We start from the raw sequence: 27,917 nt of genomic DNA, 5'->3' as shown, positions 1-27,917 counted from the left end.
AACTGTTTGCCTTTTTACTGTTTTTTTTTTGTTTTGTTTTTTTATTATTATGATTAATATAAAAACTGTATATAGTTTTTTTGTATATGTATATAGATCCCGATATTTTTACCGACTCATAGTCTATATATTGTGCACGAGATTTGCATTGAATTGTAATAATTTGATGATGATGAAATGACTATACCGATCAGGGTACCTGTCCAATTGTTGCTGCTGCGAGGGAAGTTGTTGTTCGTTTAGTTCTAATAATATTGAATTATTTATTTTGTCATTTTTTAATGTATAACATACACACATATATATATATATATATATATATATATATATATATATATATATATATATATATATATATATATATATATATATATATATTCGTATCTGATTAGAGTATGTAAGCATATAGATTATATATTGGGAAAAGATGTGCGTCGTCTTGAAAGGAAACATATATTTTTATTATATATGTAAAAAATGCAATCTCTTTCTATGTAAGAAGACCTAATCGTTTCGCATAAACACTTAAATATTATATAGACTTGATCAATGTTCATAATTCGACCACTGCGATTCAGACATGTAGATTTTAGTGGCGTATTCATACAATACAATCGTCCTTCCATTTCGGTATAAGATTTTGATATTGCACTAGTGTGTAGTTATTTTGTACGTGCGGACGGTTTTTGTGGTCTGAAGGAAAGAAAGAGTTTTGTATATTTATAGTGTGTGAAGCTTTGTGTATTTGAATTCGCTATTTTACATGGTTGTTCTTTTTGTGGTTTTTCGAATCGTTTGCAAGGTACACACGTTTCGGCGATGATTATCCGAGTCTGCCGAGCACGGTTGATTTCATCACGCGCACTAAATGATAATCGTAATATAATTTATATATACATGTTAATGATTTGACAGTTTGTATCGAAATTGTAACCGTTAATATTTTGGATCACGTTTGTTTTATTTTTAGTATGTTTGCATTACCATATGTTAGTAGTTATCTTTTGATGTAAATTGACTTTCCGTTTTAATATATTTACAAATTATACTACATTATATATCTGAATTGTGATTTTTTAATTTGAAAACCCTATTTATTCAATCAAAAAAAAAAACGACATCTAACATTTTATTATAATAATAATTTTCACTTTGAAGAATCGGGAAGAGTTTGATACGTATTTGGCTTTATCGGAGACGGTAGTAAACAGTCGGCAGTTGGAGAGTCGGCCGTGTCTAAGATTGAAATCGATTCGTCGTTTCCTAAAATCGACAATAACGGCTCGTGAACGTGACTGCTCTCGAATGGTTTCAACGATTCCGGTTGTATGCTCTGCCAGTTGTACACCGTTGAGGTTTGACCTAAGCCGTCGGGACTGAACGGATCTTGCGACTTTGGCCTCGTTTCAACGCTCGGCGGAAGGTCTTCGGCTGCACTGTTTTCAGCACTCAAATCCGACAGGTCAATATCGTAGTTCACGTTGGTCAAACCGTGTGCAAACTGCTCAGCTCCGTAATCATCAGGCGTGTTCAACTCATCCAAGGATTGCGTATCGAACGAATCCAAACCGAAGATGGGTGATGGAGATAGGAAATCGCCTGAGCCTATCGTCCTCAAAGTCGGCATCGGCGGGTTGTCGAGAGCCATTGAAATGTTGGCTAAGGAATTCGGCGGGATGAGATGTTTGCTGTAGCCGCTTTTTGTGTCCGATTCCTGATCTGGTGGCTGTGGAGATGGATTGTCTACGATGAGCACCGTGGTTTTGTCTTCGACGCAAGGACCGAATACATCTTCATCTAGGATGGACGTCGGAATTTCTTCGCTCTTTACCGGTATTAAAATGTCGACATTTTGCGGCTCGATCAGCTCTGATTCGACGTTCGAAATTGGTTCTAAATTTATATGCCTTCTTGTAAACTCGAGCGGTGTACGCATTAAAATGTCCGAGACTTTCTTCAAAATTTCATTCTGGAAACAGTTAATAAGAAATATTAGCAATCGTATTGTATATGTCCAGGTGCACTCTGGCTCGTTCATGAACATACTAGTTTGTTCATATTAGCTTTAGCTTAGGTACTAATGTTCAAAAGCTATCTTAAAATAAACTCAACAAGTGTCGCATTCAATTTTTAGTGTCGAAACCTTTGAGTTGTCAAAACGCCAAATATTTTAAAAGGAAATCCTATGGAAACCTCATTACAACGTTGCTATAATTCCTGCTTCCGCTAAATTTTTAAAATATTGCAACACGGTAATATTTATTTATACAGGTTAAACCCATTTTTATTAACACGACATCTATTGTACATAAGTATTATTCAAGACCAATTACATTATCATAGAGACATCTATGGACAAATTTTTGCAGCATTTTTAAAAATTAACAAATTACGAGATGCTGCAAGCTCAAATTTTGCGAGAAATAAGAGAAGATTACCAATTTGTTGCAACTGTTTCCAATGAAATCAAATAAATTGGCAAATAGAAATGAAACGATCGACCTTGGAGTCACATATTCAAGGTCTAACCCACAACAAATCCAGGAATAGATCCTGTGACTACACAATCGAAAGCATTACATGCTAACCACTGATCTAAGTTGCTGGTTACTACATAGAGGATGGGAGAAACGATTGAGAATACTTAAACTTATGTATTAAAAGTGCAGACATAGATTGGAATGCCGTAAGTTTTTTTTTTATATAGTTTTGCAAATAAAAAAAAACGCTAGCACAACTAATCTACACCATCACGATTCTTTCCAAAACTCACCCCCGTGAGTGTTTTCGGTGATATTTTATCCTTGTATTGACATAGGTTTTACAGTGATTCCCATATTTAAAGAAATTTAGGAAAAAATTGTCAAAATAATATCATACGAATTAACAACGACATAAAGACACACCTATCGCAGCTAGAGTCTAACCTAGGCGTACAGTACCGCACTTTTGAGTGAGTTCTTACTACTATTTTGTGCATGAACAAACTACTTATTTTGTGTACATTATAACTACCCAGATTCATTCGAGTATGAACAAACTAGTATGTTAATGAACGAACGAAATATACACTTGGACTGTAACATACATACATATCTACATACATATTAATCAAATTGTGAGATGAATAAACATAATGAGTAATCATTTCATATAACGGTATACAATTACATAGATTATAAAATAATACATATATTGTTTTTAATCATACCTTAAAAGTTTGTACTTCGCTATCTGTGTCTTGAACTTTCTGTTCAAAGGTGATTGTTTTATTTTCAAGATCTTGCAAAGTTTTCAACTGATCGTGAAGATCATGCAATCCTTCGCACAACGACAATGCCGCTACCTACAACACACAACACAAACAAATCAATATAAAATAAATCAAAATACAAAAATATACACTAAAAAAAACTTACCCAAGATCCTCCACTAACAATCGCCGGCAGACTCATATAAGCATCGTAGTCATCTTTGGTCATGTTCAAAGACTCGGCAGTTAAATTCTCAATAAAAGAAACGGCACAACACTGAAATAACAACACATATAAATACAGTTCAATATTAAAACATAATACAGGACGGAAATGAATAACATACCAAATTCGTAAAATAATATCCACCCTCGCCGGTCATGAGACGAGCTGCATTACAGAAACGGGTAACGTAATTAATATTGCTGATCAACCTTGGAGGGTTTGCTTTTAATACTGTGAAGATTAATGCTGGAAGTAGTTCATCGGCCGATGCTGGCCCACCACCAGCTGCACTTACGACGCCGACCACTCCTCGACAGCATCCGACTACATGCGCCAGCTTATCTCCGGGTGGCAGTACACTATCCATTGCAACCAATTCTATATGAAACAATCATCATCAATACATACATACACTCAAATGTTGGTTTTAATATAAAACTATTAAAAAAACTAGTGTTATACCCATTGATTTCAACGGGTGGCTTCGGAAAAGGAATTGATACACGAATTAAAATAATGTTGTGTTGTATATAAATATAGTGTAAGGTAATTTATATGCGCGCGCGCGCGTATTAATAGTAAAATGCAGTAGTGGCTCGTGAGATTTCATAGTGGGGGGGCTGCAGAGACTATTCAGGCTGTAGTAGTTCGTTAACCAAACCACTGATCGAATGAAAACAAAAATAGCTTGTATATGTACTATACTGGGAGGTCTGCAGCCCGCAGCCCACGTGGACGACAAAAATAGCATGCATTTGTACTGTACTGGGAGGACTGCAGCCCCCGACGAGCCGCCACTGGTAAAATGTTCGCCCACGTTGAAATACTGAATGAATGTGTGTGTGTGTCTTTGTGGATGTGTGTACGCTCATCTGACGCCGAGGTCACCCGTTCCAATTCAGCCGCTCAATATCAGGAGCACATGTCAGACGCTCAGGTCCCCCACTTCCCTGCATCTCCTCGACACAATCGGTCGTCACGCCAAAATCGTATGCACGTATACTCCTAGTATTCTAAAATTTGTTTTTTTGAAATCTCCATACTGGTCGACGCCTCCGCCACATACCCACAAACATACATACATCGCGTCCGTTTTTATATATACTATATTATATTTTACCCGTAATTGCCGTATATAAGAGATCTCTAGCCGTAGCGTTGCCTTGATCTATGCGGCAATCCAGATGCTGCGGAGACACCCAACACAACTGACGGATTCTGGAATGTAAGCGAGCGTCTTTTCTTTCATCATCGGATCCGTAAGCGGAGAAAACAGTGCTATAAATAAAATCATTACTTGATACGATGTCTTCAATAAAAAAATAAAAAAAATCAAAATCAACAATAAATTCACCTATGGAGATGAGTCATAGAATGCTTTTCGACAAAGTCCAGCAATAATTCTTTGGTTTCACCGTCGACTTCGGCATAATTAGGACTTTCATCCATACGTTTGGCGAATACCTGCGTAAACATAAACAAATACAAAAATTCCTAATATTATTATTACTACGATAAATTGTAGATTGATCGCAAACCTGATATAGATTTTGAGTTATGTCCGATAGTTCGTCGATTGTTTTGGTTTGTAATTGTTTGGAAATGTTGGCGAAGACGACGTGCACGTACTTGCAGACGTCTTTTTCGATGATCGCGCCAAGGTTTGGAAACTTTTGTACGAAATCTTTCTTAATGTAGTCCAGCGATCGCACCGAGATCGATCCTTGAGCTTGAGACTTGTCCCGGAAGCTTTCCGGTGGACCGACATCTGAAATAAGCATGACATGTTAATTATCTAGTATCTGTTTGACTACACATATTGAATTATTCAAGTGTATGAACAATGGCGATGTTCATTTGAATTCGAAATAACATTCATAAGTGCATATTATTATTATATTATAATATAAATTAATATGCAATCGAGTGCAAGATAATCCTTTTTGTTCAGTAGCGCAAAATTATAATTTTATTTAAATCAATTCTCGGAAATTTTTATGAAAAAATAATTCGAAATATGCAAATTGATTCCTACAAATTGAAAGAAATCGTAGTATAGATGTATGACACGATTTGTAAAATCCTGAATCAAGGTCAATGATCTCACCTACGTCCCTATAAAACATAAGCCCTACGATTTATCAAATTGTTCCTGTAAGAGTGTCCTCGCCTGAAATATCTTCATACAAAGGCAAAGACACAACTCAACTCGCTCCATATAAACGATCGCTAGCCCGCAGGAATTCCCTAAAGCATGATCTCATCACGCAGCTACGTATTGCACAACCGATCAGGATATAACAACCGATCAGGATATAAACTAGCGCACCAGCCCTGGACGCGGACGCACCAGCCAGTTAGCCCCTGGAGTTCAGCTAGTGAGCTTCTGGAGTTCAGCCAGCCCACTCCTCCGAAGTCGAGCAACTACCTCCTTTGCCGTACATACAATACTTGTATACTGAACATAAATAAAGATCCTCTTGAAGAGTTTCTTTGAAACTGCCAGCTTTTGGGGATAGAGATGTCCGTGCGTCCACCTCCACCACCACATTTCGAAGGCATCAAACATGTCCCTTTCTCTCTTTTTTAGAGTCCATGTTTTGAGTCCATAGAATGCAATGGGTATCACCAGAGATCGCACCAGACAGATTTTTTTCTCATTATATCATTCTCATCCTTCTTCTTTTGAGATCAGTCTTTTAAAAAAATTTTCAATGGACGCAATTCTAACACTTTTCAATTATTAAAATTAAGGCAAAGCATTACATTTTTCTACAATAAATATTTCCCTAATATTATTTCTACCTACCATACCTTTGATGAAATATCAAATTGCACAATAAACTATTATAAAACAATGAAAACACTCATAAGATCTGATATTAAACACTATGAACTGACTCATTCGAACAACTTTATTCTCAAATGTAAATAATATTTTCAATACCTTTAGCATTTGATGCCTTCCGGAATACATTCAATTTCAATAGTTTAGTTTTCTTTTGGCTGTCAGTCTGTCGTAGCTTTTTCTCCTCAAACTTCGTAAAACCAGCTATGGGAGTGCTGGTTTTCGGCAGACGTTCAAGAACTTGATGTTCCCGTTGAGTGCTCGATGCTCCGAAGCTTGCTTTCTCTACACATTAAAAAAATTCCAATAAACAATACAAACAAAAAATAAAACAAAATGAATATACATATAAATAGTACCAGCTTTCCTCTGCCGATGAACTTGCTCCCGATGACACTTAGAACAGTATCCCTGCCACTGAGCGTTGCCGTAGAATCCACATCCGCTCTTGCACTTCAGATCCCGCTGGTCGATCCGGTACGACGGTGTCTTCGTGGCATACATTATGTATTTGTAAGATCTCTGTAGATTTTTTCCGAACATTTTAACACGGTAAATTTCAACTCGGGTAAGATTCTTCCATCAATTCCGACAATCACACAAGTGTAAAGTTTAAATCACGCTTATCACGCAAATAGACAAATTCATCCCATGCTGGAGGAGCGTTCGTCGTGAAGTCACAACCGGAAATTGGACACGTATGAAACATGTCAGGATTTTACCCGACTATGCCGAGCGATTTTTACTACCGGCTTATATACCGCGTCTAACAATGTTATCATTCTTTCGATATCGCAATGATTTCTTATCAGTATGATTTTATCCCCACTTCACTGTAAAGCGTTTTAAATTAAATGGCGATTTGTAAATAAATCAATATGGAGTATGCACTAATTCTAATAAATTACTTTAAAGCAGCATGTTCAATAGTTTGTAATTCTGGGGTAACACAATTCTATTTACCCTTAATTAAAGCACATCACAATAAACTTCTAGGAACATATTCAATTGACACTATCAAATATAAACTCATATGAAGTAGTTTTATTTGAGACATTAATTCGGCCTTGCTTTATTCTACATCTTCAGGTATCATTTACATAAGTACTTATTTTATTCATCGGGTGATAAGTCTTGTCAAATTATCGATACGTAATCCACTTTCTAATTATTTCAATTATACATTAATATTTCTAAACTGTATGCTGAACATTACATAATAAATTTGAGTTCAACGTTCAAATTTCGCATTCATACTTTAGTGTAACTTTTCAAACTTAATGGAATACTATACTTCAAAGTGATTATTATAATATAATTCTGCCCTATTTTTTCCATTCGTTTTATTTCTCAATCAAATGTTTCATATATCCACTTACACTCATTAAGTTTGAACGATAAGAGATGAATTTAATGACGTTTTTATATGTGTAAATTAATTTCTATGGGATGCGTCATAATTGCTAATAGAAAAATGAACATATTTCACTCTAATTTTTTATAAATATAAAGAATATTACTTTTTATTTATAAAACGTTTATCTATGTGAGTAAAAGTGTAATAAATACTTACATTTCCGTGTTTTAAATCAAGACATGACAGCTGTCAAATGCGACGATCCACTTACTGGCAGTATTGCCACTACGAAATAAATTTAGTGTGGCTACAATAAAAAAATGGCCGACGATGAACGAGATATAAATTGATCGATTTTATTAAAACAATTGAATACAACATAAATTATTATATAAAAATTGAATAAAATAATACATAACAATTAATTTAAATCAATAATACACTTATACAGTACGATAAGCTAGCACGAGCAAGCGGCCTGAGAACACTTTATTAAAGTACTTCTTATGAATTTTCACAAAAAATACTCGATCTATAAAATGAAAACACTTTAAAAACACACTCATTTATTAAAAAATAAACATTATTTTTTTAAAACATTAGCATTATATTTTCTGAATGTCATATTAATTCTGACTCCAATTGCACTTTTCTTTTTAGGTAATGAATGGTACCATATTTTATTTGTAGGGGGATTCATCATTAGTAAACTTCCGTGTTCCAATTCCAATTTGACTGCAAAATAAATCAAATTTAAATTACAACATATGTATGTATGTATTTCATCTCAACCAATTTTGCTAAACATATTATATTATTTTTCAGGTTTTTTTTTTTGTTTCTTATATGCATAAGATGGTTGAGGTACTATATCATGCAAGTTTCTGAAGGGGACTAATTCCGCATACCGTTCATAATTCAACTGAGCTTTTTTTGCATTGGTATGCCCGTAGTCAAGGAGACCCCGCGGGGGACAAACATCAATGTTTGACGTTGGATCTGTGAGGACAGTCGGCAAATATTTGAGATTCGAGCACAAAACATCATGGTGTTGGACTACGTAAACATCAAGGACGGAGAGTATACCAAAACTGTTTACTCATTGGTACGTTATACACAAAAATGCGGAAACTCGAGTCTTTCGCGCACCACCACTGGACTGTTCCGTTGTTTGAAATAAAATACATGGCTAACAAAAAAAAACAAAACGGAAGAATGCTAGATATATTATTAGCGATAGCGGTTCAAGTGATTCGACAACATCCTATAATTTTTGACGAATTCCTCGAAAGATAAAATATTCAGATCGACTCTTTTGTATGTTAAGTGGATTGGAATAGCTCGGGGCTTGTACTGTAACATACATTCAATTGAAAGGAACTGATTTTTTGTTTCGTTTATAATTTCAGATCAAAGAAAAGGCGTTCCCCGAAGCGATACGCATTTTAAATCAGGTGAACGACGTGAACCCGAACAGAGCTGGGTTGTCCCTGTTGGCATACTGCTACTACCACACCCAAGACTATGTGAATTCGGCAAATTGTTACGAGCAATTGATTGAACTGCATCCGGAGCAACCGGAATACAAATTGCATTATGCCCAATCGTTATACGAGGCGTCCCTGTATGACGAGGCGTTCAAAGTTTCCAGTCAAATAGCCGAGCCGGGGTATGAGGAAAAACTTACGAAATTGCAAGCGGCCATTAAGTACGGCCAGGAGGATATAGTGGCTGCTAAAAGTTTAGTAGAAGTGTGCTCCCAGGACGATCCTGACAGAGATATCAACTTCGGATGCTTGCTATACAAGGAGGGAAAGTACGAGGAGGCTCTCCAGAAGTTTTTGAGGACTTCTCAAGTCATAGGTTTTAATGCTCACCTGCAGTATAATGTGGCGCTGTGCTATTATCGCCTCAAAGAGTTTCCTCTAGCGCTCAAATACATCAACAATATAGTCGAGCGAGGTATACGTGATCACCCCGAACTAGGGGTGGGCATGCAGAGTGAAGGGTCCGAGGTAAAATCGGTGGGGAACACTTTGACACTGCACGAGACAGCTTTGACGGAGACTTTCAACTTGAAAGCGGCTATTGAATATCAAGGAAAAAACTTGGAAGCGGCTAGAGAAGCTTTGAACGATATGCCGCCTAGACACGAACACGAATTGGATGCTGTGACGTTGCATAACCACGCTCTGATCAATATGGACTTAAAGCCGACTGAAGGTTTTGAAAAGCTTCACTTTTTACTACAGCAAAATCCTTTCCCAGCTGAGACTTTTCCTAATCTGATCCTGCTCTATTGCAAATTTCAATATTATGACTTGGCTGCTGACGTTCTAGCTGAGAATGCCGATTTGACGTACAGCATGTCCCAGTACTTGTACGAGTTCGTTGACGCCTTGATCACGTCGCAAACTTCTCCCGAAGAGGCGTTTTTGAAGTTTGAAGACATCTCATCCAGATACGCGGAACAGTTGAGAAGGTTGACCAAAACTGTGCAGGAGGGTAGATCGCAAGGGGATAACGAAGAGGTGAAAAGGGGAGTTTTGGATTACGAGGACGCTTTAGACAAATACATACCAGTGGTGATGGCACAAGCTAAAATATATTGGGATCTCGAAAATTATCCGGAAGTAGAAAGAATATTCAGAAAATCTGTCGAATTCTGCAATGAATCTGATGTGTGGCGCCTGAACGTAGCCCACGTTCTATTTATGCAAGAAAACAAATACAAGGAATCGGCAAGCTTTTACGAACCAATTGTTAAAAAGCAATTCGACAACATTCTATCAATAAGTGCAGTAGTTTTGGCAAACCTATGCGTCTCTTATATAATGACGTCACAGAACGAAGAGGCCGAGGATATCATGAGGAAAATAGAAAAGGAGGAGGAGCAGCAAAGTTTTGAAGATCCAACAAAGAAGTTTTTCCATTTGTGCATAGTCAATTTAGTCATAGGCACGCTATATTGCGCTAAAGGTAATTTCGAATTTGGAATATCGAGGGTAATAAAATCCCTGGAACCGTTCAATAAGAAACTAGGCACGGACACTTGGTTCTACACCAAAATTTGCTTCTTGTCTTTTATCGAAAATATGGCCAAGCACTTAATTTCGGCGAAAGATTTGACTATCAAGGAATGTTTGCAATTTTTAGAAGGTTGTGAAACTCACGGAAGGCAAGTCGTAACTGTAATAGACACTCCTTTGCAGGACGAAGACGCAACTACGAAAGCTAAAAGGACTGTAACTTTCGAAGCAAGGTTGTTGAAGCACACTTTCTTGAAGATGAGATCTATAGACAGGACTGTGAGCGTTTTTGATTTTGAAGATTTAAAATAAGCACCTGGAGGAACGTTTCTTTTGTCAGGACCTGGCTTTCTGGCGTCTTTGTGTTTGAGCACGAACGTTCTTCTTTGTCCTAGAGAGAGTGACGCTATAGGAGCAGAAGAATCTAGCTCAGACTCGTCATCTCTATGTTCACCCATGTGATCGTTTCCATTCCTATATCTACATATGTATATATAATTGTTAGTGATTTTGTTAAATAAAAATAAAAAAAAGATTCAAATTTGACTTTATTGCACCTGTTAATTAAAACGAAATCAAATCTATGTCCAGTGAGTTCGTTTAATTTGTCTCTTATTTCTGATAATAGTTCTGTCCAAGGTAAAGCAGGGACAGTTGTTCCTGAAAATTTATACGATATTCCAGGTTCACCGTGTGCAACTTGCTGCCGAGGAATTGGATGCCAGCGTCCGAAAACTCTAAAACTTCATTGTGCTATAAATTCTAATTAGACTGTAAATGGTGTTATCCGGCGAAGGAATTGCTTATATTTATTGTCTTAGATTCTATCTAGAAATGAGAGCACCAGAATCATTATCCGGAGGAGCGCATTATTATTGCAGTAAAACGCTATCGGATTCACATTATATGGGTAGAGGCCAAACAAAGAACTGCGTTTTCCAACTTGTTTATTTTCCAACACTGTTGCCAAGGAGGTTATGGCGGCTGTCAATCGTAAAAACTGGGAATTGATGACCGAGAAGGTATCCTTTGTATATTGCCATCCTTCACTCGGTTTATTGTGGTTTTGGAGACAAAACCCACACGTTTGGCTTTTACGTGAGCAATTTTAAAAGTTTATTTAATAACTTTACTCCTTCGGTGAAGTAGGCACATGAAAACATATTGTAGAGCTAAAGGTAAATTTTATTTGCGAGGATAAAAAAAAAACTGGCATAAGAGTCGTGTCTGCGAACCACTCTCGTAAAGGACGAAACTCAAATAGAAAGTTGGAAGAGAAGAGGACTTGAAGGTGGAGCAGGAGTAGGAGGTGGAGACGGAGAAGGAAAGGCATTTATTTAAATTTATTTCTGTCCCGAGGTACTTACTTCACTTTTGCGAGATCCCCTGTGAAATATTCGAGCGTTTCTTCCAGTTGCCGTAGCACTTGGTCCGCGCAAACTTTTGGCAATAGAATGGTGTAATCCAGATTCAGCCCTTCGGCGGTTATTTTACGCCATTTTACCCGCTCGCAATCTATTTTGGCGACGTCCATTTCTGAAACGGTACAAAAAGTGATTCAGCAGTACAAAAATACAAGGTTTCCGATAAGAAGACAACGACCCGTGACACTAATCAAGATTAAGAATAATAAGCAGATCGAATCTGACCTTCAAATTTTGATAATTATATTATTATATTAGCTGATTGCAAAATCGCGCCTATGCAATATATGTATATGTATGTATAGTAATGAGAAAATTCTATAATAATATAATACACATTATTGTTTATTATTATATTATGCCCCGGACAATTACTCTGTGAGCGTATTATACTCGTGCACCATAATGGGTAATTAGTGTGGCTAATAGATTGTAACAGTTTCTCTTTCATTCAATGTCACGTTATTATATACCAGCACTATGGGCAGAGGAAATACTCATGTACATATATACTCAGTATAAATATTTTACTTTCTCGCCAGAATGACTAAAAAAGGAAAAGCAATGTGCGTTTGTTTGCGAAACTTATTGAATCACTGTCGGAAAAGCTACGGAACTGAATGAGACAATACGTATTATTAGATAAGGAGTTTTCTTGGGAACGGCATCGGACTATCAACGGATGATATGCTTTATTAATGTATTAATCTACATAGGTATATGAAATTGAATGTCAGTGTGTCAATTATAAATGTTATATTTACATTGTCACAACCTTTAAATTAATTTAGGGCAATCTTGTCGGTGGAATTTTGAATTTTCATTATGTATTAATATAATATGATATATATGTATGTATATGTAGTATATAATTTCGAAAGATACTTTTTATGTAAGTATGTAAGGTTTGGGTGGTAGAATCCGTGACGTTAAATTTAATAAAAAAATAAATGAATATTCAAATTTAAATAAAATAAAACTATTCAAATAAATTCAATAAAATTTTTATTATTAGATTACCCATGTTTAAGCGGTTTATATTACAAACACTGAGCGAAGCCGGGTAAAACCACTAGTATATAAAATTGTAGCAGTGACGTCATATATCGCGTTTTTTCTAAATTTTTCTAAAAGTACGTTTGATATACATTTCTTTCAACCATTGTTAGACGTCTATTTTTTCCGACAAAACCGAGTAATACATAAGTATAATTTTGGAACGTTAAAATATTTCCAAATAAGCGTCCAGCTCAGATCAAAAGATAAATTACGTACGAACATTAATTTATTTTACAATTTTATTATTATTTCGAAAGGTTCGTATCTTATCTTAATATTTCTCGGGCACTCAAATTAAACAATATTTGATTCATAAAGTCATAAAATTAACAAAGAGCCCAGCAATTTCTCTTTTAAATATACATAGTTGTATTACTTAAAAAAAATATAACAGAACGTTGAAAAATAACGGCAATTAATCATCTCCGTCTAAAATATAGAGTACAAAAGTTTAATATAACTTCAAGTAATTTAATTTTGCTTTAGACAATTCTTCACAAGATAAATCTCAAGTCGAGGGCAAAACGCAAGGTTAAAATTCACCTTGCTACATTTAGAGCGAGTTCAAGAAAGAACTCGGGTAAAATTTTTCGCCAACAAGCTCAATTATCTGAAGACACACTGACCCAGTGCTGATAGGCGATTTTATCCATACATATGTATGTAGGTACCAATTCTAGTAATGATTTTTTTTTCTGTAATTGAACGTCGTTGGAATCCGATACGAATCTTTAAGTACACGTTGCGCTATCGCATTCCAACAGTTATTATGATAGGATATATAATATGAATGTAGAGTTGTTTAAGCGGAATATCGATGACTGGATTCGCATGCGCGTGTATACTCCACGTGGCCCTTGCTGGTACAGCCATACACCGATTGTGTACCTTTGGGTATCAAACAAGTGTATATCATAACAATAACCCCACTTCTGCAGTCACAAATGCTACTATTTTCCATCGAATTTAACCCTCATGTTACGAGTGATTTGATTTCAATATATGCAAGTTTAAATTAGTCAAAGGAAATACTCAAATGGTACCCAATATGTAGATGAAAGTGGAGAAATGTTGGATGGTAACGTGCAAAATACAGTGGATGAAAGCAGATAGATTAGGTTTCAATCTATTATAGTATAGGATGGTGAAAGGCTAATGATGTTGATGGTACTATATTTAGATTTAAGACATAAGGTGGAACACTAATGACTTTATATACATATACCTGAAGTATGCTTATAACAGTAAGAAAAATATAGCATAGTAGATTTATGATAGTATGTAGTCTGGAATTCAAATGTAGTTTTTGCACAAAAATAAATGAAAAGAAAACTTCTACAAATGAAAAATCATAATTCCGTTCTCGATTCACGCTTCCCTCGTGTTCCAAACAAGTTGAGAGGAAAACTTAAGATGTTAAAACTTAACATTCTGGGGTTCAAATTTTCCGACTTTGTTCTGCTCTGTATACAAGACGGGGAAAAAAAGATTATTCATGTTTGCACTGAATAAAATAATATGTACATTCTTCATTTTTGGTAGATAAGTAATCATGGATCGATTAGAATCTTTACCTTTCATTTGAAAATCTTAAAATGATTCTTCAGTTTCATCTTCTAAGATTTGCGATTAAGTTTACAGTTCATACATGTATGTAGATATTTGTGTGCAAACAAGTCTCTACCAAATTTGTTAATCGTAGCGGTTTTTGTAGAGACCAGCAACTAGTCAGCTAAAAAATAAGATTTTCGTCCATAGGACATTATTCACTAGGCGGAGCGCCGCAACGGATTAAATCGTTTGACGCGTTACATGTATGTACCTACACGATGACAACTCAACCATTCTTCAATTCAAGTATGCCAACCTAATCAATATACATGCATTATTCTAGGCTAGAAAACTAAATCTCACTAAACCATTTACCAATTATCAAATTCATTATCACCGTTGGAACCGTTTCCAATGAAATCAGATAAATTGGCAAACTCTGAAAGAAAACATATCCAAGGTCTGGCCAGCAACATAACCAGGAATAGAACCCGTGACCACACAATCGAAAGCATTACATACTAAGATCTACATTTCCGTTTATATCAGTGGTGAGCGTGTAATGCTTTCAACTGTTCAGCTGTTCAACTGTTTCAGCGGGTTCAATTCCTTTCTCGGTACTGCTGGCCAGACCACACCCCCCCCACTTCCCCGCTACCACACTTCTTACGGCGAGAGTTATCTCAGACAGACAGACACACAGAATAGCGAAATTATATATATATATATATATATATATATATATATATATATATATATATATATATATATATGGAGTTCGGTCTTTCGTGTCATGTGAGGAGGACGTGCTTCTGCGTTCCTCCCGCTATTACTCGCTTAAACCCGGCTATTGCACGAAATTTAACTTAACCATCTAATCACTTATTTTACTAATTGCATCCTAGTATAATTTAAGTGTAAAAATAAACAGAAAATCGGTCGTAAAAAGCGGTTTTATATCAGTTATTTCGAAAAATTTTGTGCTAATTTTTGTGTCAAATCGGTGTCAAACGAGATACATCTCCCTACCTGAATACAAAAAAAGGGTCCTTCGCCAGCCAAGTCGGTCCCACAGAAGCAATAAATCTTCCACATAATTGCTTCCAGCCAAAAATCTTTAACGAACTTTACTTAATAGAATAATAGCAAACAGAAACGGTGTTTCCCAACTGTCTATCAGTTCTTTTTCATATTTAAATTATATTAAAGTAATTCGTGTAATTTTATATACTTTACTAAAGTTATTATTAAAATATTAAATTGCAAACCGCACTCACATATATAAATCCGTTGTCTCCAAAGAGGCGTCTCACGATAAAGATCTGTAAAAAAGTAGTATAACAATTGCTAATCTATTATTATCATAACTAACTACTTTCACTTACAAAGTAACCCTGTTAAATGGCATGTAATAACTCATAAGTGATCCAAGTGATACCTAGGATGACTATATGTCAAAGCTGACCACAGAGAAGAGTTTATGGCGGTAAGAACTCACTCCTTGAATGGAAATCTCTCTCAAGTACCGCCTTTTTCTCAACACATCTTGGATAAATGCGAGAAAAATAATATCCAAACCTCCAACAAGGTAAGAGTGACGATGGATGATAGCTTAGCTAATAGAAACCTGTATTTAGCCACGTACAATGTAAGAACGTTATCGAGTGAAGGAAGTGTGCTTGCATTAGAGAATGAACTAGAAAGTATCAAATGGGATTTAGTAGGACTTAGCGAAGTAAGACGAAAACAGGAAAACCAAATAATCCTAAAAAGTGGTAACTGTCTCTACTGGAGAGGGCTACCAAATGGTAGAATAGGAGGAGTAGGGTTTCTTATCAATAAGAGAATAGAAAGAAATATTATAGAAATAAACGACATATCGGAACGTATATGCTATGTAGTATTAAGAATCTCGAGCAGGTACACTTGTCAAATCTTCCAAGTGTACGCCCCCACATCTAGCCACCCAGACGAGGAAATAGAAGACTTCTACGAAAAACTACAGGGCGCATACGATAATAGCCGCCACCACTTTAAAATAATCATGGGCGACTTTAACGCAAAAATAGGACAAAAGGCAAACACAGAAAGAGCAGTAGGCAATTTTGGTACCGGCCAAAGAAACGACAGAGGCGATCGCCTCATAGAATTCGCAGAACACAACAGGCTCTTCATCACTAATTCATTTTTCAGGAAAAACACCAACAATAAGTGGACTTGGGAGAGTCCTAAAGGAGACAGAAACGAGATCGATTTCATCCTAACAAATGCCCTGCACTCCGTTAAAGACGTTAGTGTTTTAAGTAAAGTAGATATAGGCAGCGATCACAGATTAGTCCGTGCCAAGATGGCCATTAATATAAATTGCGAACGTAGGAAATTAATAAAAGGATGCAGTAACTCTCCAGATTTCGCTCAACTAAGGTCTAGGAAAAAGGAATTCGAACTCGAACTTGGAAATCGATACGGGAAATTAAACCCAGAAGCAGACATCGAGGAATTGAACACTGTAATTAGTTCGGTTCTAACCTCAACAGGTAAGAAATTAGGTGGTTTCAGGAAACAGATTAAATTAAGCAAAATTTCAGCGGAAACAAAAAACCTAATTAAGCATAAAAGGAATTTAGATAGGGATAATAATAAGCAAGAATACAATCTAGTAAATAAGGAAATTAAGAAGAGAATAGTCAGGGATGTCAGGGATTTTAACAGCAAGCTAATAGAAAATACCATTAAGAATAACCGTAGCCTGAAAAAGTGCAAACAGGATCTTTTCTTAGGCAAAAACCAAATGATCGCAATCAGATCAGAGAGCGGAGTAATAATTAGGAATAGAGAAGAAATCATAGACAGAGTTTACACGTTCTATGCAAAACTATACGAGAACGACAACGGCCAATTCCCCACTCTGGAATCGACACACGGCCAAAGGGTTCCTGCAGTATTGCCTAGCGAAGTAGAGGCCGCGCTAAAAACTGCAAAGAATGGTAAAACCCCAGGGGAAGATAATATTCCCATCGACTTACTAAAATGTGGCGGCCCCCCCCTAATTAATATCTTAGCTAGGCTTTTCAGCAAATGCATCCAGAACCAAGCTATACCAGAAGGATGGAATAACGCAACTATCATTTTAATACACAAAAAAGGCGACAAAAGCGATATCAAGAACTACCGACCCATTAGTCTACTTTCAGCGGTCTACAAGCTCTTCACGAAGGTTATTACAGAAAGGCTGAAGAATATCCTCGACGAGAACCAACCTATAGAGCAGGCAGGGTTTAGGGCAAATTTCAGCACAATGGACCACCTCCAAGTAGTTGGCGAACTAATCGAGCGCGCCAACGAATATCAACGGCCACTGTGCCTAGGTTTCGTCGATTATGAGAAAGCCTTCGATACAGTTAGTCATAATGCAGTACTTAACGCTCTAAAAACACAGGGAGTGCCGGAACCCTATGTGGGACTGTTAGCTACAATATATAAGAATGCCACAGCTTCAGTTAAAATTTTTTCAGGTACAGATAGATTTAGCATAGGAAAAGGAGTAAGACAAGGAGATACAATCTCGCCCAAGTTATTCAATGCGGTGCTTGAGGGAGTTTTCAGGAAATTGGATTGGGATACAGCCGGAGTAAGCATCAATGGTCGCTTTTTGAGTCACCTTCGGTTCGCAGACGATATAGTTTTAGTAGCTCGTGATTCAGCTGACCTACTTATCAGACTAACACAGCTGGACAGGGAAAGTAGAAAAGTAGGACTAAAAATTAACGTAGATAAGACTAAACTAATGTTCAATAGTTATTGCATGCCTGATAGCATCCCCTTAGATGATAAACCAGTAGAAGTAGTAAATAATTATTTATATTTAGGTCAAATAATTGACATGTCTGGTAATAAAAATGAAGAGATAAAGAGACGTATGAAATTGGGGTGGAGTGCATTTGGACGGATGAATGCTGTTTTTAAATCAAAAATGCCACTCTGCCTGAAGAAAAGGATCTTTGATCAATGCGTTTTGCCAGTGATGACGTATGGATGTGAAACTTGGACACTGAACGCCAAGATGCAAAATAAAATCCAATGCACTCAAAGAAGTATGGAACGCTGTATGCTTGGCATAACGAGGAAAGACAGGAAGCGGAACACGTGGGTGAGAAATATGACAAGGGTAGTGGACATAGTGGATAGAGTGAAGAGATTGAAATGGCAATGGGCGGGTCACGTAGCTAGGAGGATGGACGAAAGGTGGACAAAAGAAGTGCTTGAATGGTACCCGAGAGAAGGCAAAAGAGTAAAAGGAAGACCGCAAGGAAGATGGGTGAACGAAATTAGGAAAATGTGCGGAATGAGATGGATGAGTGTTGCGCAAAACAGAGACGAGTGGAAGCGTGTTGGAGAGGCCTTCATCCAGCAGTGGATGGCGAATGGCTGTAAATGATGATGATGATGATATATATATATATATATATATATATATATATATATATATATATATATATATATATATATATATATATATATATATATATATATATGATGATGTCTCTATGATAGTCTGCAAAATTACCCTATAAATTATTTATCGGTGTTTGCAACCGGTGTTTATAATTGTGATCGATAACGAATATGGGATACACCGTTATCGATCACTACTTGTACCGAAAATGGTCCAAAGGGTCGTTTTGGTATAGATCACTGTCAAGTAAGAATAAATACTACCATACAATTTCAACGACATAGGTCGAAAGTGTCGTTTTGAAAGGATGTGTGCCATGCATGCGTGCTACGAACGTCACATTTTTTCTATATGTTTAAAACTATCTAAAAAAAACCACGTGCCGCATTCACCGCTGTGTGATTTCGCCCCCAAGTCTTCACGGTGACCCACTCGGCAGTCACCCGAGGGTTGAAAATTGTCACTTTGCACAATGTAAAGCCAAGATCGAATCGCGTGGATTTCCAAGCCGGTGCCATTGATTATTTCACGGATGTAACCTGGTGGCATAGCAACGAGACCAATCAGCGTAACGGGACAACGAAGCGGTCGATTTTAGTCGTGATGATTCCGTAACAGATCGGATTGGGGTCTGGGACCACACGGTGGTCATGCACAGTCCGCGCAATTACGGAGCGGATGGGTTTTTTGTACCCCGGCGCGCCCCGTCGGCGCAACGCCATTACAAACCACAGGTAACACAAAAAAAAATCATCAAACAACCATACTTAAATCCACATCAATCAATCGGCAGGCTTCGTTTGCTCGGGCGTCGTCGAATCAAAAGTCTCTCAACAGCCTAATTAAAGTGTGCGTTGTGGGGGGTGGTGGTGGGGTTGGATTGGCAAATACGCCGAGACAATTCGCATCAGTGTGTGTAATGGTCTAGGGGTGGGTAATTGCGGGTTGTGCTTTTCGGGGACGAAATTGGCACGTGTCAATTTTGGTCTGTGAGCCTGTATCGACGGCAGGTAAGTTATATTAGTTTGTCGACAGGATGACGTCGAAAATTCCAGCATCCGACGGGGGCTTTCAAAACATCTCGTCGGGGAAAAATTGGAGTGGTTGTAATTTGTAGGATATATATTATATGTATATACGTATGTTTTTGTGTGTTCAGTGTTGCTATGACTTTGTGAGTTGATGATTAGTTCTGTTTATATATGCAAAGTTACTATGGAAATTCGATGTGTTTATGTATACTGAGCTCGAATTGATTTACATAATGGAACCAGCCTTCTTAGACTGCCACATCTGCACCTAGATTTATAAAAGTGACGTTTAGATTAATCTATGTTTTCTTCGATTTCTCACCGAAGCTTCGTCGTTATAAATTACTTTTGATCGTTTTGATATATCGATGTGAATCAATCCGATTTTTTCTGGTAAAATGTGTGATTAATCATTTGCAGAAAGGAGAAGGGATGTAATGTAATGTAATGAGTAATGACGAACTTACTAATCGTGTTGTTTCAATAGAGGTATGTTTATACTGACACAGTCCAGACCGGCAATAGAACGTAAACAACAGTAAAAAAAAATTATTTCATATGGACACATTCCTATGTTCTGTAATGTGTACGTGACGTAGCGTAGTAGCAGTAACCGACACGGTCTATTCATAGCCAGCAGTATGGCTTAATTGTAGTGTGTATGTTTAGCACCAAGTGATCAGTAAGTTCGATCCGCCATACTGCTGGTTAGATTTGCGGGTATTTGTGACTCCAAATCGATCGTTTCTTATCAGAGTTTGGCAATTTTGTCTAATCATTGTTGAAACGGTTCTTCAAAATTGGCAAAAAAATCATCTTTCCTGTTGTCACAAATCTTCTGTATTTATTGTAAAAATGATGTACAAAATACATAAACACATAAACGTCTCAATGGATTAATTCTGTAATTAATTATTTAATTAAGTGTTATTTCGTGTTCTCCAGCTTCTGGAAATACAGTGATTTATGTAATAATAAAAAAAAATGCTGCATTGTTTGCAATTAATTGTCCAGGAAGACGCATTGTGGTCTTCCTGTCAAGCATTCCTGGTATATATGTATCTATGTAAAAATAAATAAAATAAAATAAAATATTATACAGCAGTAAATATTTTAGTACCAAGCAAAACTTGCTTGTGCACGCGTGCTAACGAAAGTGCGCATGCGTATGTGAATATTTTTGAAAACGTCATATTGTGACAATATTGACTTGACAATACGATGCAAGCAATCTTACGCCATAACGTCACTGTCTGTGATGTATATGTAAGCCGATTTTGCCGTGCACTCGACTAAAATAAATCTGAACGTGCGCTGCTGTATAGGATGCATAGTAGTCTTTTTCGTGCACTACTGTACCGGGCTGTGGCCGCGCAGTGATAGATAATGTGAATAGACTTTTATATATTGGATCAATGCAAATTGATCCAAATCATAAAAAAATATTTTGACCGTAATATATAAAAATAACGTAAAATGTTTCAGTAAATTCCACCCCATTAATCATACAAGATATTCCGTATTTGTAAAAAAAATGCGCTGCAGCTAAATTTTTCTTAAGAAACCACACGCTAGCTTGCATTTTGCCTGCTTGACATACTTACACACATATGACATAATTATATTTATAGACATTAATTTTGATCGTGCGTTCAGCAAATTAAATTTAATTTGAAGAATTCAAATTATTAAGGCAATTTGTTTTATAATTTAATTTTTTTTTCATATATTGATGTGTCATGAATAGTCACCGGACCCAGAAGGTGCCGCGTATTGTTCAAAGGTTGTAAATGCATTGTTAAAGGTTTGCCGAACCTTTTTTACAAAGGATTTACAACAATGGAACAATGGATAGCACTGTGACTATCCTTCCTCTAGTTATGAATCATGACCTGGTCATGAATTATGACAGATCACTCTAAATCAACACTATCACAACTACAAATCGCAAACACACTGTTTTGCCAGTGTCTTTATATTTGCCTTTTGTTTGCAACGGGAGAGGATGCCAATTTTATTGAAGCCGTCACAACAATTAAGATGGATAAATCGTCAAACTCTAACAGGAGACGGTCGATCTTGATTTATTAACCATCCAGAGATTTTGCCAGCAGCGATAGTCGTACTCGAAATTATTGAATAAATTTTTCGATTTTAACCCACGGCGACTCTAATAGTAAGCTAAATGTACATAATCGCAGACAATTACATATGACGGTTATTCAATACAATCCGAATACAAATTTAAATCCGAAAGCATGCAAATATTCTAAAGATTTGGGGGTCTTGTTCTCGAATAATTTTCAATTTAAACGACACATAGACAATATTTGTTTGCGTGCAACAAAAATGCTGGGATTCTTACTAAGAGTTAGCAAACCTTTCCAGAGTACGTTGGTGCTTAAAATTCTTTATGAATCTTTAGTACGTAGTATTCTAGAATTTTCTTCTATTATATGGAATCCTACCCATATAACTCATTCATTGAAGATTGAGAGAATCCAAAAACGGTCTCTCAGATATCTTTATTTGAAACAGTATGGTTATTATCCTTGGCTATATCCTAGTGCATTCCTATTAGGGGCGTTAGGTTTCAACTCATTGGAGTCTCGTGGGAATATGTTACTGGGAAGACACTTTTTTAAGCTGTTGAATGGGATAATACACAATCCTCAGGTTCTAAAGGAATTTAGGTTTAATGCACCTTGTAAATTCAGGTACTTGAGAAATCGTGATTTGTTTGTTCCTCCTGTGGCTCGCACAAATATGTTGTCAACGGCTCCTATATCTAGAGCGATATATCTGCTTAACAGGATTTCTGGTGAAATTGACCTCTTCAATATAAAATATACTAATCTGGTTGAGTGGTTGTTGAGGAATGCCAGTGGTTGATTTTGCCTATTATAAATATTAATGATTGTTATTACTTTATCTATGTTTTTTCTTTTTTTTTTATGATTTTATGATTTTAATGATGTTGTGTTAATATTGTTATTATTACTGTTATCATGTTATTATTACTGAATGACCGGCCACAGCGACGCGTTGGAGATCTCTGTAATGTCACTGTGGCTAATATGTTAAATAAATAAATAAATAAATAAAACTAAACTTAATATTATAGATTTTATAAATTTGATTCGAAACGTTGATCCTTATTCTATTTGTTGCTCTAATTACAAGTACGGAATTTAATATACGTAATGGATCAACGTTGAGAAGCGCAGGCAGGTAGAAAAAGTATTACGAATCACAGCAGGCGTTGAACAAATCTTCTTCAAATTACTCGAATTTCTCGCATTCTTCACAAAATGCCTACGGACAAAATCCCAGGTGTAAAAGCAAAAAAAAAAAATAGGTTTCACCCCACCATTCCACACAAAAAACACCAACTCCCACACGCCGATTTATCATTTCGAACGCGTCCAATAAGAAAGCAATATTTACGGCACTTTCTTTTGATTCACGGTGCAAGTTTGAGCGGTTAATGGGTAACCGTGGCGACCTTGAAAATTATCTCCTCTGATGTTATTATTTAACGAGTTACGTGGAAACACCTGACGAGAAATTAGTTAACGGCACGCACCGCCACTGTCGGTTGATCAATACGCATCTTCGGTACACTTTCTCCTCGTGCGGGGGTGATAAATTGTTATGGGAAAGAAGTGAGCTTAAAAAGCCCGCGGAAATTTACGGTAACGGTAGAGGTAATGCGCGGAAAATGATGATCTCCACTAAATGTGTATTGACGAACTCCATTTGAAAACGTAAACAAACGGGGAAGACAAATTTCTTTCGAAGAAGGAAAAATGTCTTACTTAGTCTTACCTGGTACAAACATGTGTATGAAGGTACACATGTAACTGTATGTATGCTTGACAAGCATGCATGATCAAATATTTTGTACAAGCATGCTTGGGGCCCTAGTACCAGACGTAATGGTACAGACGCTCAAGCATTCTTCTACAAAATGATTGATCATGCATATTGTCAAAGCTCGCAGTTACGTGGGTAACTAATAAAATGCGTGAAAACAAATGTGACCGAAGTATGTAGATTCGCCTATCGTGTTTAAACGAAGAAGTACTTAGCCCTAACGTAGGATTTCTCGAAGAAATCGTTCATTTTTCTTGGTTCCCGGAAAGATGCACTAAATTGCACTGAATAGTAGCGCAGTTTCGAAAAGTCATAATTTTCAAAGGCGCTCAAAAAGAACTTACGCAATAGAATTCCACAAAAAAAGGTAAGCACCCTCGGATAACATCCAAATACCCCTTGTCGCTTTTTTATGGAATTATATTGCGTTAGTTCTCCTTAAACATCTTTGAAAGTTTGGATGTCTCGAGAGTACTACTATCTCGAGTGCATTTTTCCGGTCACCATTCTTCTTATATGTATGTAACTCGTTAGATCTATTTCGAAAGAAAACGGAAAAGCAAGGCAAAAGATAAAAAATCTTACATTTTTATTGAACTGATAACAGGAAGGTTGACTGTACATACATATTTATGTACCAGAATCTTTGTATTTTTGAAGTCGTGGCTTTGTGGCTGTAATCGACGTCGTTGAAAATTCGAGCGACACGACACCGATTTCGCGTTTAAATCGCATTTACTTTTTGTGTATTTTACCGATTTTATTTACCGATTTCGCGTTTAAATCGCATTTACTCACCATTCACTGTGGATGAAAGCCTCTCCAACATGCCTCCACTCGTCTCTGTTTTGCGCAACTCTTATCCATCTCACCCCACACATTTTTCTAGTTTCGTCTACCCATCTCCCTGCGGTTTTCCTTTTACCCCTTTTAATTCTCTCGGGTACCATTCTAGCACTTATTTTGTCCACCTTTAATCCATTTTTCTGGCCACGTGGCCCGCCCATTGCCATTTCAATCTTTTCACTTTATCCACTACTCTCGTCACATTTCTCATTCACTTATTTCATTTCCTGTCTTTCCTCGTTATGCCAAGCATACACAGTTCCATACTTCTTTGAGTGCGTTGGACTTGGCATTCAATGTCCAAGTTTCACATCCATACGTCATAACTGGCACTGTCATCAAAACACATTGATCGAAGATCTTTTTCTTCAGGGAAGTGGCATTTTTGATTTAAAAACCGCATTCATTCGTCCAAATTGCCTCAATTCTAATTGCATACATTTCTTTATCTCTTCTTCATTGCCACCGGATATGTCTATTATTTGTCCTAAATAACTATCGACTACTTCTACTATTTTATCATCTATTGTGATGCTATCAGGCAAGCAATAGCTATTGAACAATAGTTTGGTCTTATCTACGTTAATTTTTACGAGGCTATTCTTTGTTTTTTAATCCTACTTTTCTACTTTCTCTGTCCAGCTGTTTAAGTCTGTTAAGCAGTGCCGGTTTTAGGGGGGGGGCTAGATCGGGTGGCGTCCGAGGGCGCCAAATAAGTTAGGGCGCCGAACGATGCGCCAAAGGCGTTTTAAAATTTAAAATTAGAGCGCCAAAAGCCATTCAAAATTTTAGATTAGAGCGCCAAAGTCGAAAGTTCTTTCTAAGGGTGTTTAGAAAAAATTGCCCGAGGGCGCTATCGGGTGTAAGGCCAGCACTGCTGTTAAGTAAGTCAGCTGGAAAACTATATCGTCTGCGAACCGAAAATGACTCAAGAAGCGACCGTTAAATAATGAAAAATCTACAGCCACTGGCCATTCACTGTTGAAAGAAGACCTCTCCAACACGCATCCATTGGTCTCTGTTTTGCACAACTCTCATCTATCTCAACCCGCACATTTTCCTAATTTGTCTACCCATCTTCCTTGCGGCCTTTCATTTAACCCCTTCAAAATCTGTGGGATAGCATTCTAGCACTTATTTTGTCCATATTTCACCTTGTATTTGAGAATACTCCAGAAATATTCGAAAATTAAGCCGACGGAATAATTAAATTTTACAATTTAAAAATTGGAATTGAAGTCGGATTGTGGGAAAACGTCGAAGTCGAAATCATTTTTTTTTTACAATTACAAGGCTCTTCTATATTTCACTTCGCTCATTGGTCTGACAACATGTGGATATTATATCTTACATTCGTTCAATTGTTTTGAAACTTTGCCATTTTGCGCGGTTAGGTCAACAATAGATATTCAAATCTATTTTGCCAGTATGATGGTGAAAAATAATCGTAATAAACACATAAAAAATGCTACAATTTTGACCATCTTGACGTCTTATGGTAAGTAGCCTTATTTATTTCCTTTTCGCCACCCTCTCGTTTCGTCAGATTTTAATTTTTTAAAAGCCTAGTTGTTTCTTTTTCACACTATATCTTATAAAATTTGCATTATAGGTTCTCATTATCTTTCGTATATATTTTTACTTCACTTATAGGTTTTTAACGACTATACACCCCCGGAAGTAAAAACGATAGGTTTAATCTATTACCGTCATTTACGGGGCTTCAAAGAAAACTTCATACGATTTCGTATAACTTTGAAGAAATACTGCAAACTGGCTGTAAATCACCGGACCAATTTTATGTTACAAAGCGTCATACATTCTCAATACAACGATATATGTACATATGTATCATTGCTATGCGATAAATAATCTCATATTAATAGCGATATTAAACGCGACTTATGTACATATATTCGCTAGCATGCATTCAACAATATATACACGGAAAGCAAATGAATTAATATTCAAAGAAAAAAAAATTGAATTAATTTGTCTTTTGTTTATATTTACGCGCTCGAGTGAGTGGGCGTTCGCAAATCCCGCCGAAAGTGACATTTGACGTTTCTTACCGGTTGGTTGTCGTCCTTCCCGCGCCGGGTGCTCCAGAAGGGGGGATTGGCAGGGTGGGGTTGAGCGGGGCCTCCGGTGGCGGGGGGCGCACGCTCCGGGGGCTGCGGAGGCCCCAGAAGCCGCAGTTTGCGCGCGCCCGCCCGTCGAATCGCCAGCTGACGCGCCGTTACCGGTAAGCACAGACCATAACACACTCAACAACGACCATGTCGAACGCCAAATTAACACACGTTTAATTGATTCAAACGCACTTTCGACGAAAAGCGAACACTTTTTAAGTCACCAATTAAACTTTTAGGCTAGTTTGAAGAAATTTCACAACGTCTCACTCTATATGTATTGCGTCCATCTTTTAATTGGGCTTTGATGCATATTCTACAACACTTGCTAACTACTTTTGTTTACTACTAACCGATTGCAGTATTGAAACTTTATGTATGTTTAAAATTCGAATGGGCGACTGTTATAGACCATGCCAATTACTATAAGTTCTCTTCGTTATCTGTGTTTATTTATGTACTATTAATGATTCTTTCTGTATTTGCGTATGTATTATTATACTATGAATACTTACCAGTAGTGGCGTGTGGTGAAATTCTTTTTGTTTTTGTCACACAGTCTTACTTACGTGTGCGCGAGTAGGATACAAGGAGACTCAGTATGACGCCCTTTGTATCCTGCTCGCGCACTCGTAAGTAAGGGCGAAATCACACAGGGAAGATCGGCATGTCATGTGCTTGACTCCCCAATGTGGGTGGTCTCCTACATTTCTTCAAATATCGATCACTGTCAAGCAAGGATAAATACAAGGATGCAATTTACCGAAAACACTCCAGGGGGTGATTTTGATTTTGTGAATCTGTGCAAGGCACGCCACATGTTTTTTTC

At 36.9% G+C, this 27,917-nt stretch overlaps 3 protein-coding genes across 3 annotated transcripts; 1 reads left to right on the top strand and 2 right to left on the bottom strand.

Moving 5' to 3' along the window:
- Window positions 1-714: 714 nt before the first annotated feature.
- On the bottom strand, window positions 715-8,016 carry Rabex-5 (Rabaptin-5-associated exchange factor for Rab5). The gene is made up of 10 exons (XM_077426831.1): window positions 7,901-8,016; window positions 6,687-6,849; window positions 6,427-6,612; window positions 5,018-5,247; window positions 4,834-4,943; window positions 4,600-4,757; window positions 3,601-3,857; window positions 3,420-3,530; window positions 3,212-3,346; window positions 715-1,969 (listed from the first exon to the last, which is right to left on the bottom strand). Exons 2-10 carry the CDS (start codon window positions 6,829-6,831, stop codon window positions 1,148-1,150), a joined length of 2,154 nt encoding a protein of 717 aa, XP_077282957.1. The 5' UTR covers window positions 6,832-6,849; window positions 7,901-8,016; the 3' UTR covers window positions 715-1,147.
- Window positions 8,010-27,229, bottom strand: LOC143908972 (DNA oxidative demethylase ALKBH2-like). The gene is made up of 5 exons (XM_077426833.1): window positions 27,029-27,229; window positions 12,081-12,249; window positions 11,271-11,450; window positions 11,030-11,193; window positions 8,010-8,419 (listed from the first exon to the last, which is right to left on the bottom strand). The coding sequence occupies exons 2-5, from the start codon at window positions 12,245-12,247 to the stop codon at window positions 8,268-8,270; spliced, it is 663 nt and encodes a 220-aa protein (XP_077282959.1). The 5' UTR covers window positions 12,248-12,249; window positions 27,029-27,229; the 3' UTR covers window positions 8,010-8,267.
- On the top strand, window positions 8,730-11,025 carry Ttc30 (tetratricopeptide repeat domain 30). The gene is made up of 2 exons (XM_077426832.1): window positions 8,730-8,789; window positions 9,094-11,025. The coding sequence occupies exons 1-2, from the start codon at window positions 8,730-8,732 to the stop codon at window positions 11,023-11,025; spliced, it is 1,992 nt and encodes a 663-aa protein (XP_077282958.1).
- Window positions 27,230-27,917: the final 688 nt, after the last annotated feature.

The sequence above is a fragment of the Arctopsyche grandis genome, chromosome 3 (assembly GCF_051622035.1).
Source record: "Arctopsyche grandis isolate Sample6627 chromosome 3, ASM5162203v2, whole genome shotgun sequence".
Lineage (NCBI taxonomy): Eukaryota > Metazoa > Arthropoda > Insecta > Trichoptera > Hydropsychidae > Arctopsyche > Arctopsyche grandis.
This window is presented reverse-complemented; position numbering and strand designations above follow the sequence as displayed.

Bases quoted from the DNA above. Each gene is read 5' to 3' on its own strand.
- Rabex-5 (XM_077426831.1), bottom strand. From the start codon at position 6,831: ATGTATGCCACGAAGACACCGTCGTACCGGATCGACCAGCGGGATCTG. The intron at 4,758-4,833 runs GTGAATTTATTG...TTTTATTTATAG, and splicing joins TCTATGACTCATCTCCATAG to CACTGTTTTCTCCGCTTACG. The intron at 3,347-3,419 runs GTAAGTTTTTTT...TGTGTGTTGTAG, and splicing joins TTGTTAGTGGAGGATCTTGG to GTAGCGGCATTGTCGTTGTG.
- LOC143908972 (XM_077426833.1), bottom strand. From the start codon at position 12,247: ATGGACGTCGCCAAAATAGATTGCGAGCGGGTAAAATGGCGTAAAATA. The intron at 11,451-12,080 runs GTAAGTACCTCG...ATGAAGTTTTAG, and splicing joins GGGGATCTCGCAAAAGTGAA to AGTTTTCGGACGCTGGCATC. The intron at 8,420-11,029 runs GTGCTTATTTTA...TTTATTTTGCAG, and splicing joins CAAAAGAAACGTTCCTCCAG to TCAAATTGGAATTGGAACAC.
- Ttc30 (XM_077426832.1), top strand. From the start codon at position 8,730: ATGGTGTTGGACTACGTAAACATCAAGGACGGAGAGTATACCAAAACT. The intron at 8,790-9,093 runs GTACGTTATACA...TTATAATTTCAG, and splicing joins CCAAAACTGTTTACTCATTG to ATCAAAGAAAAGGCGTTCCC.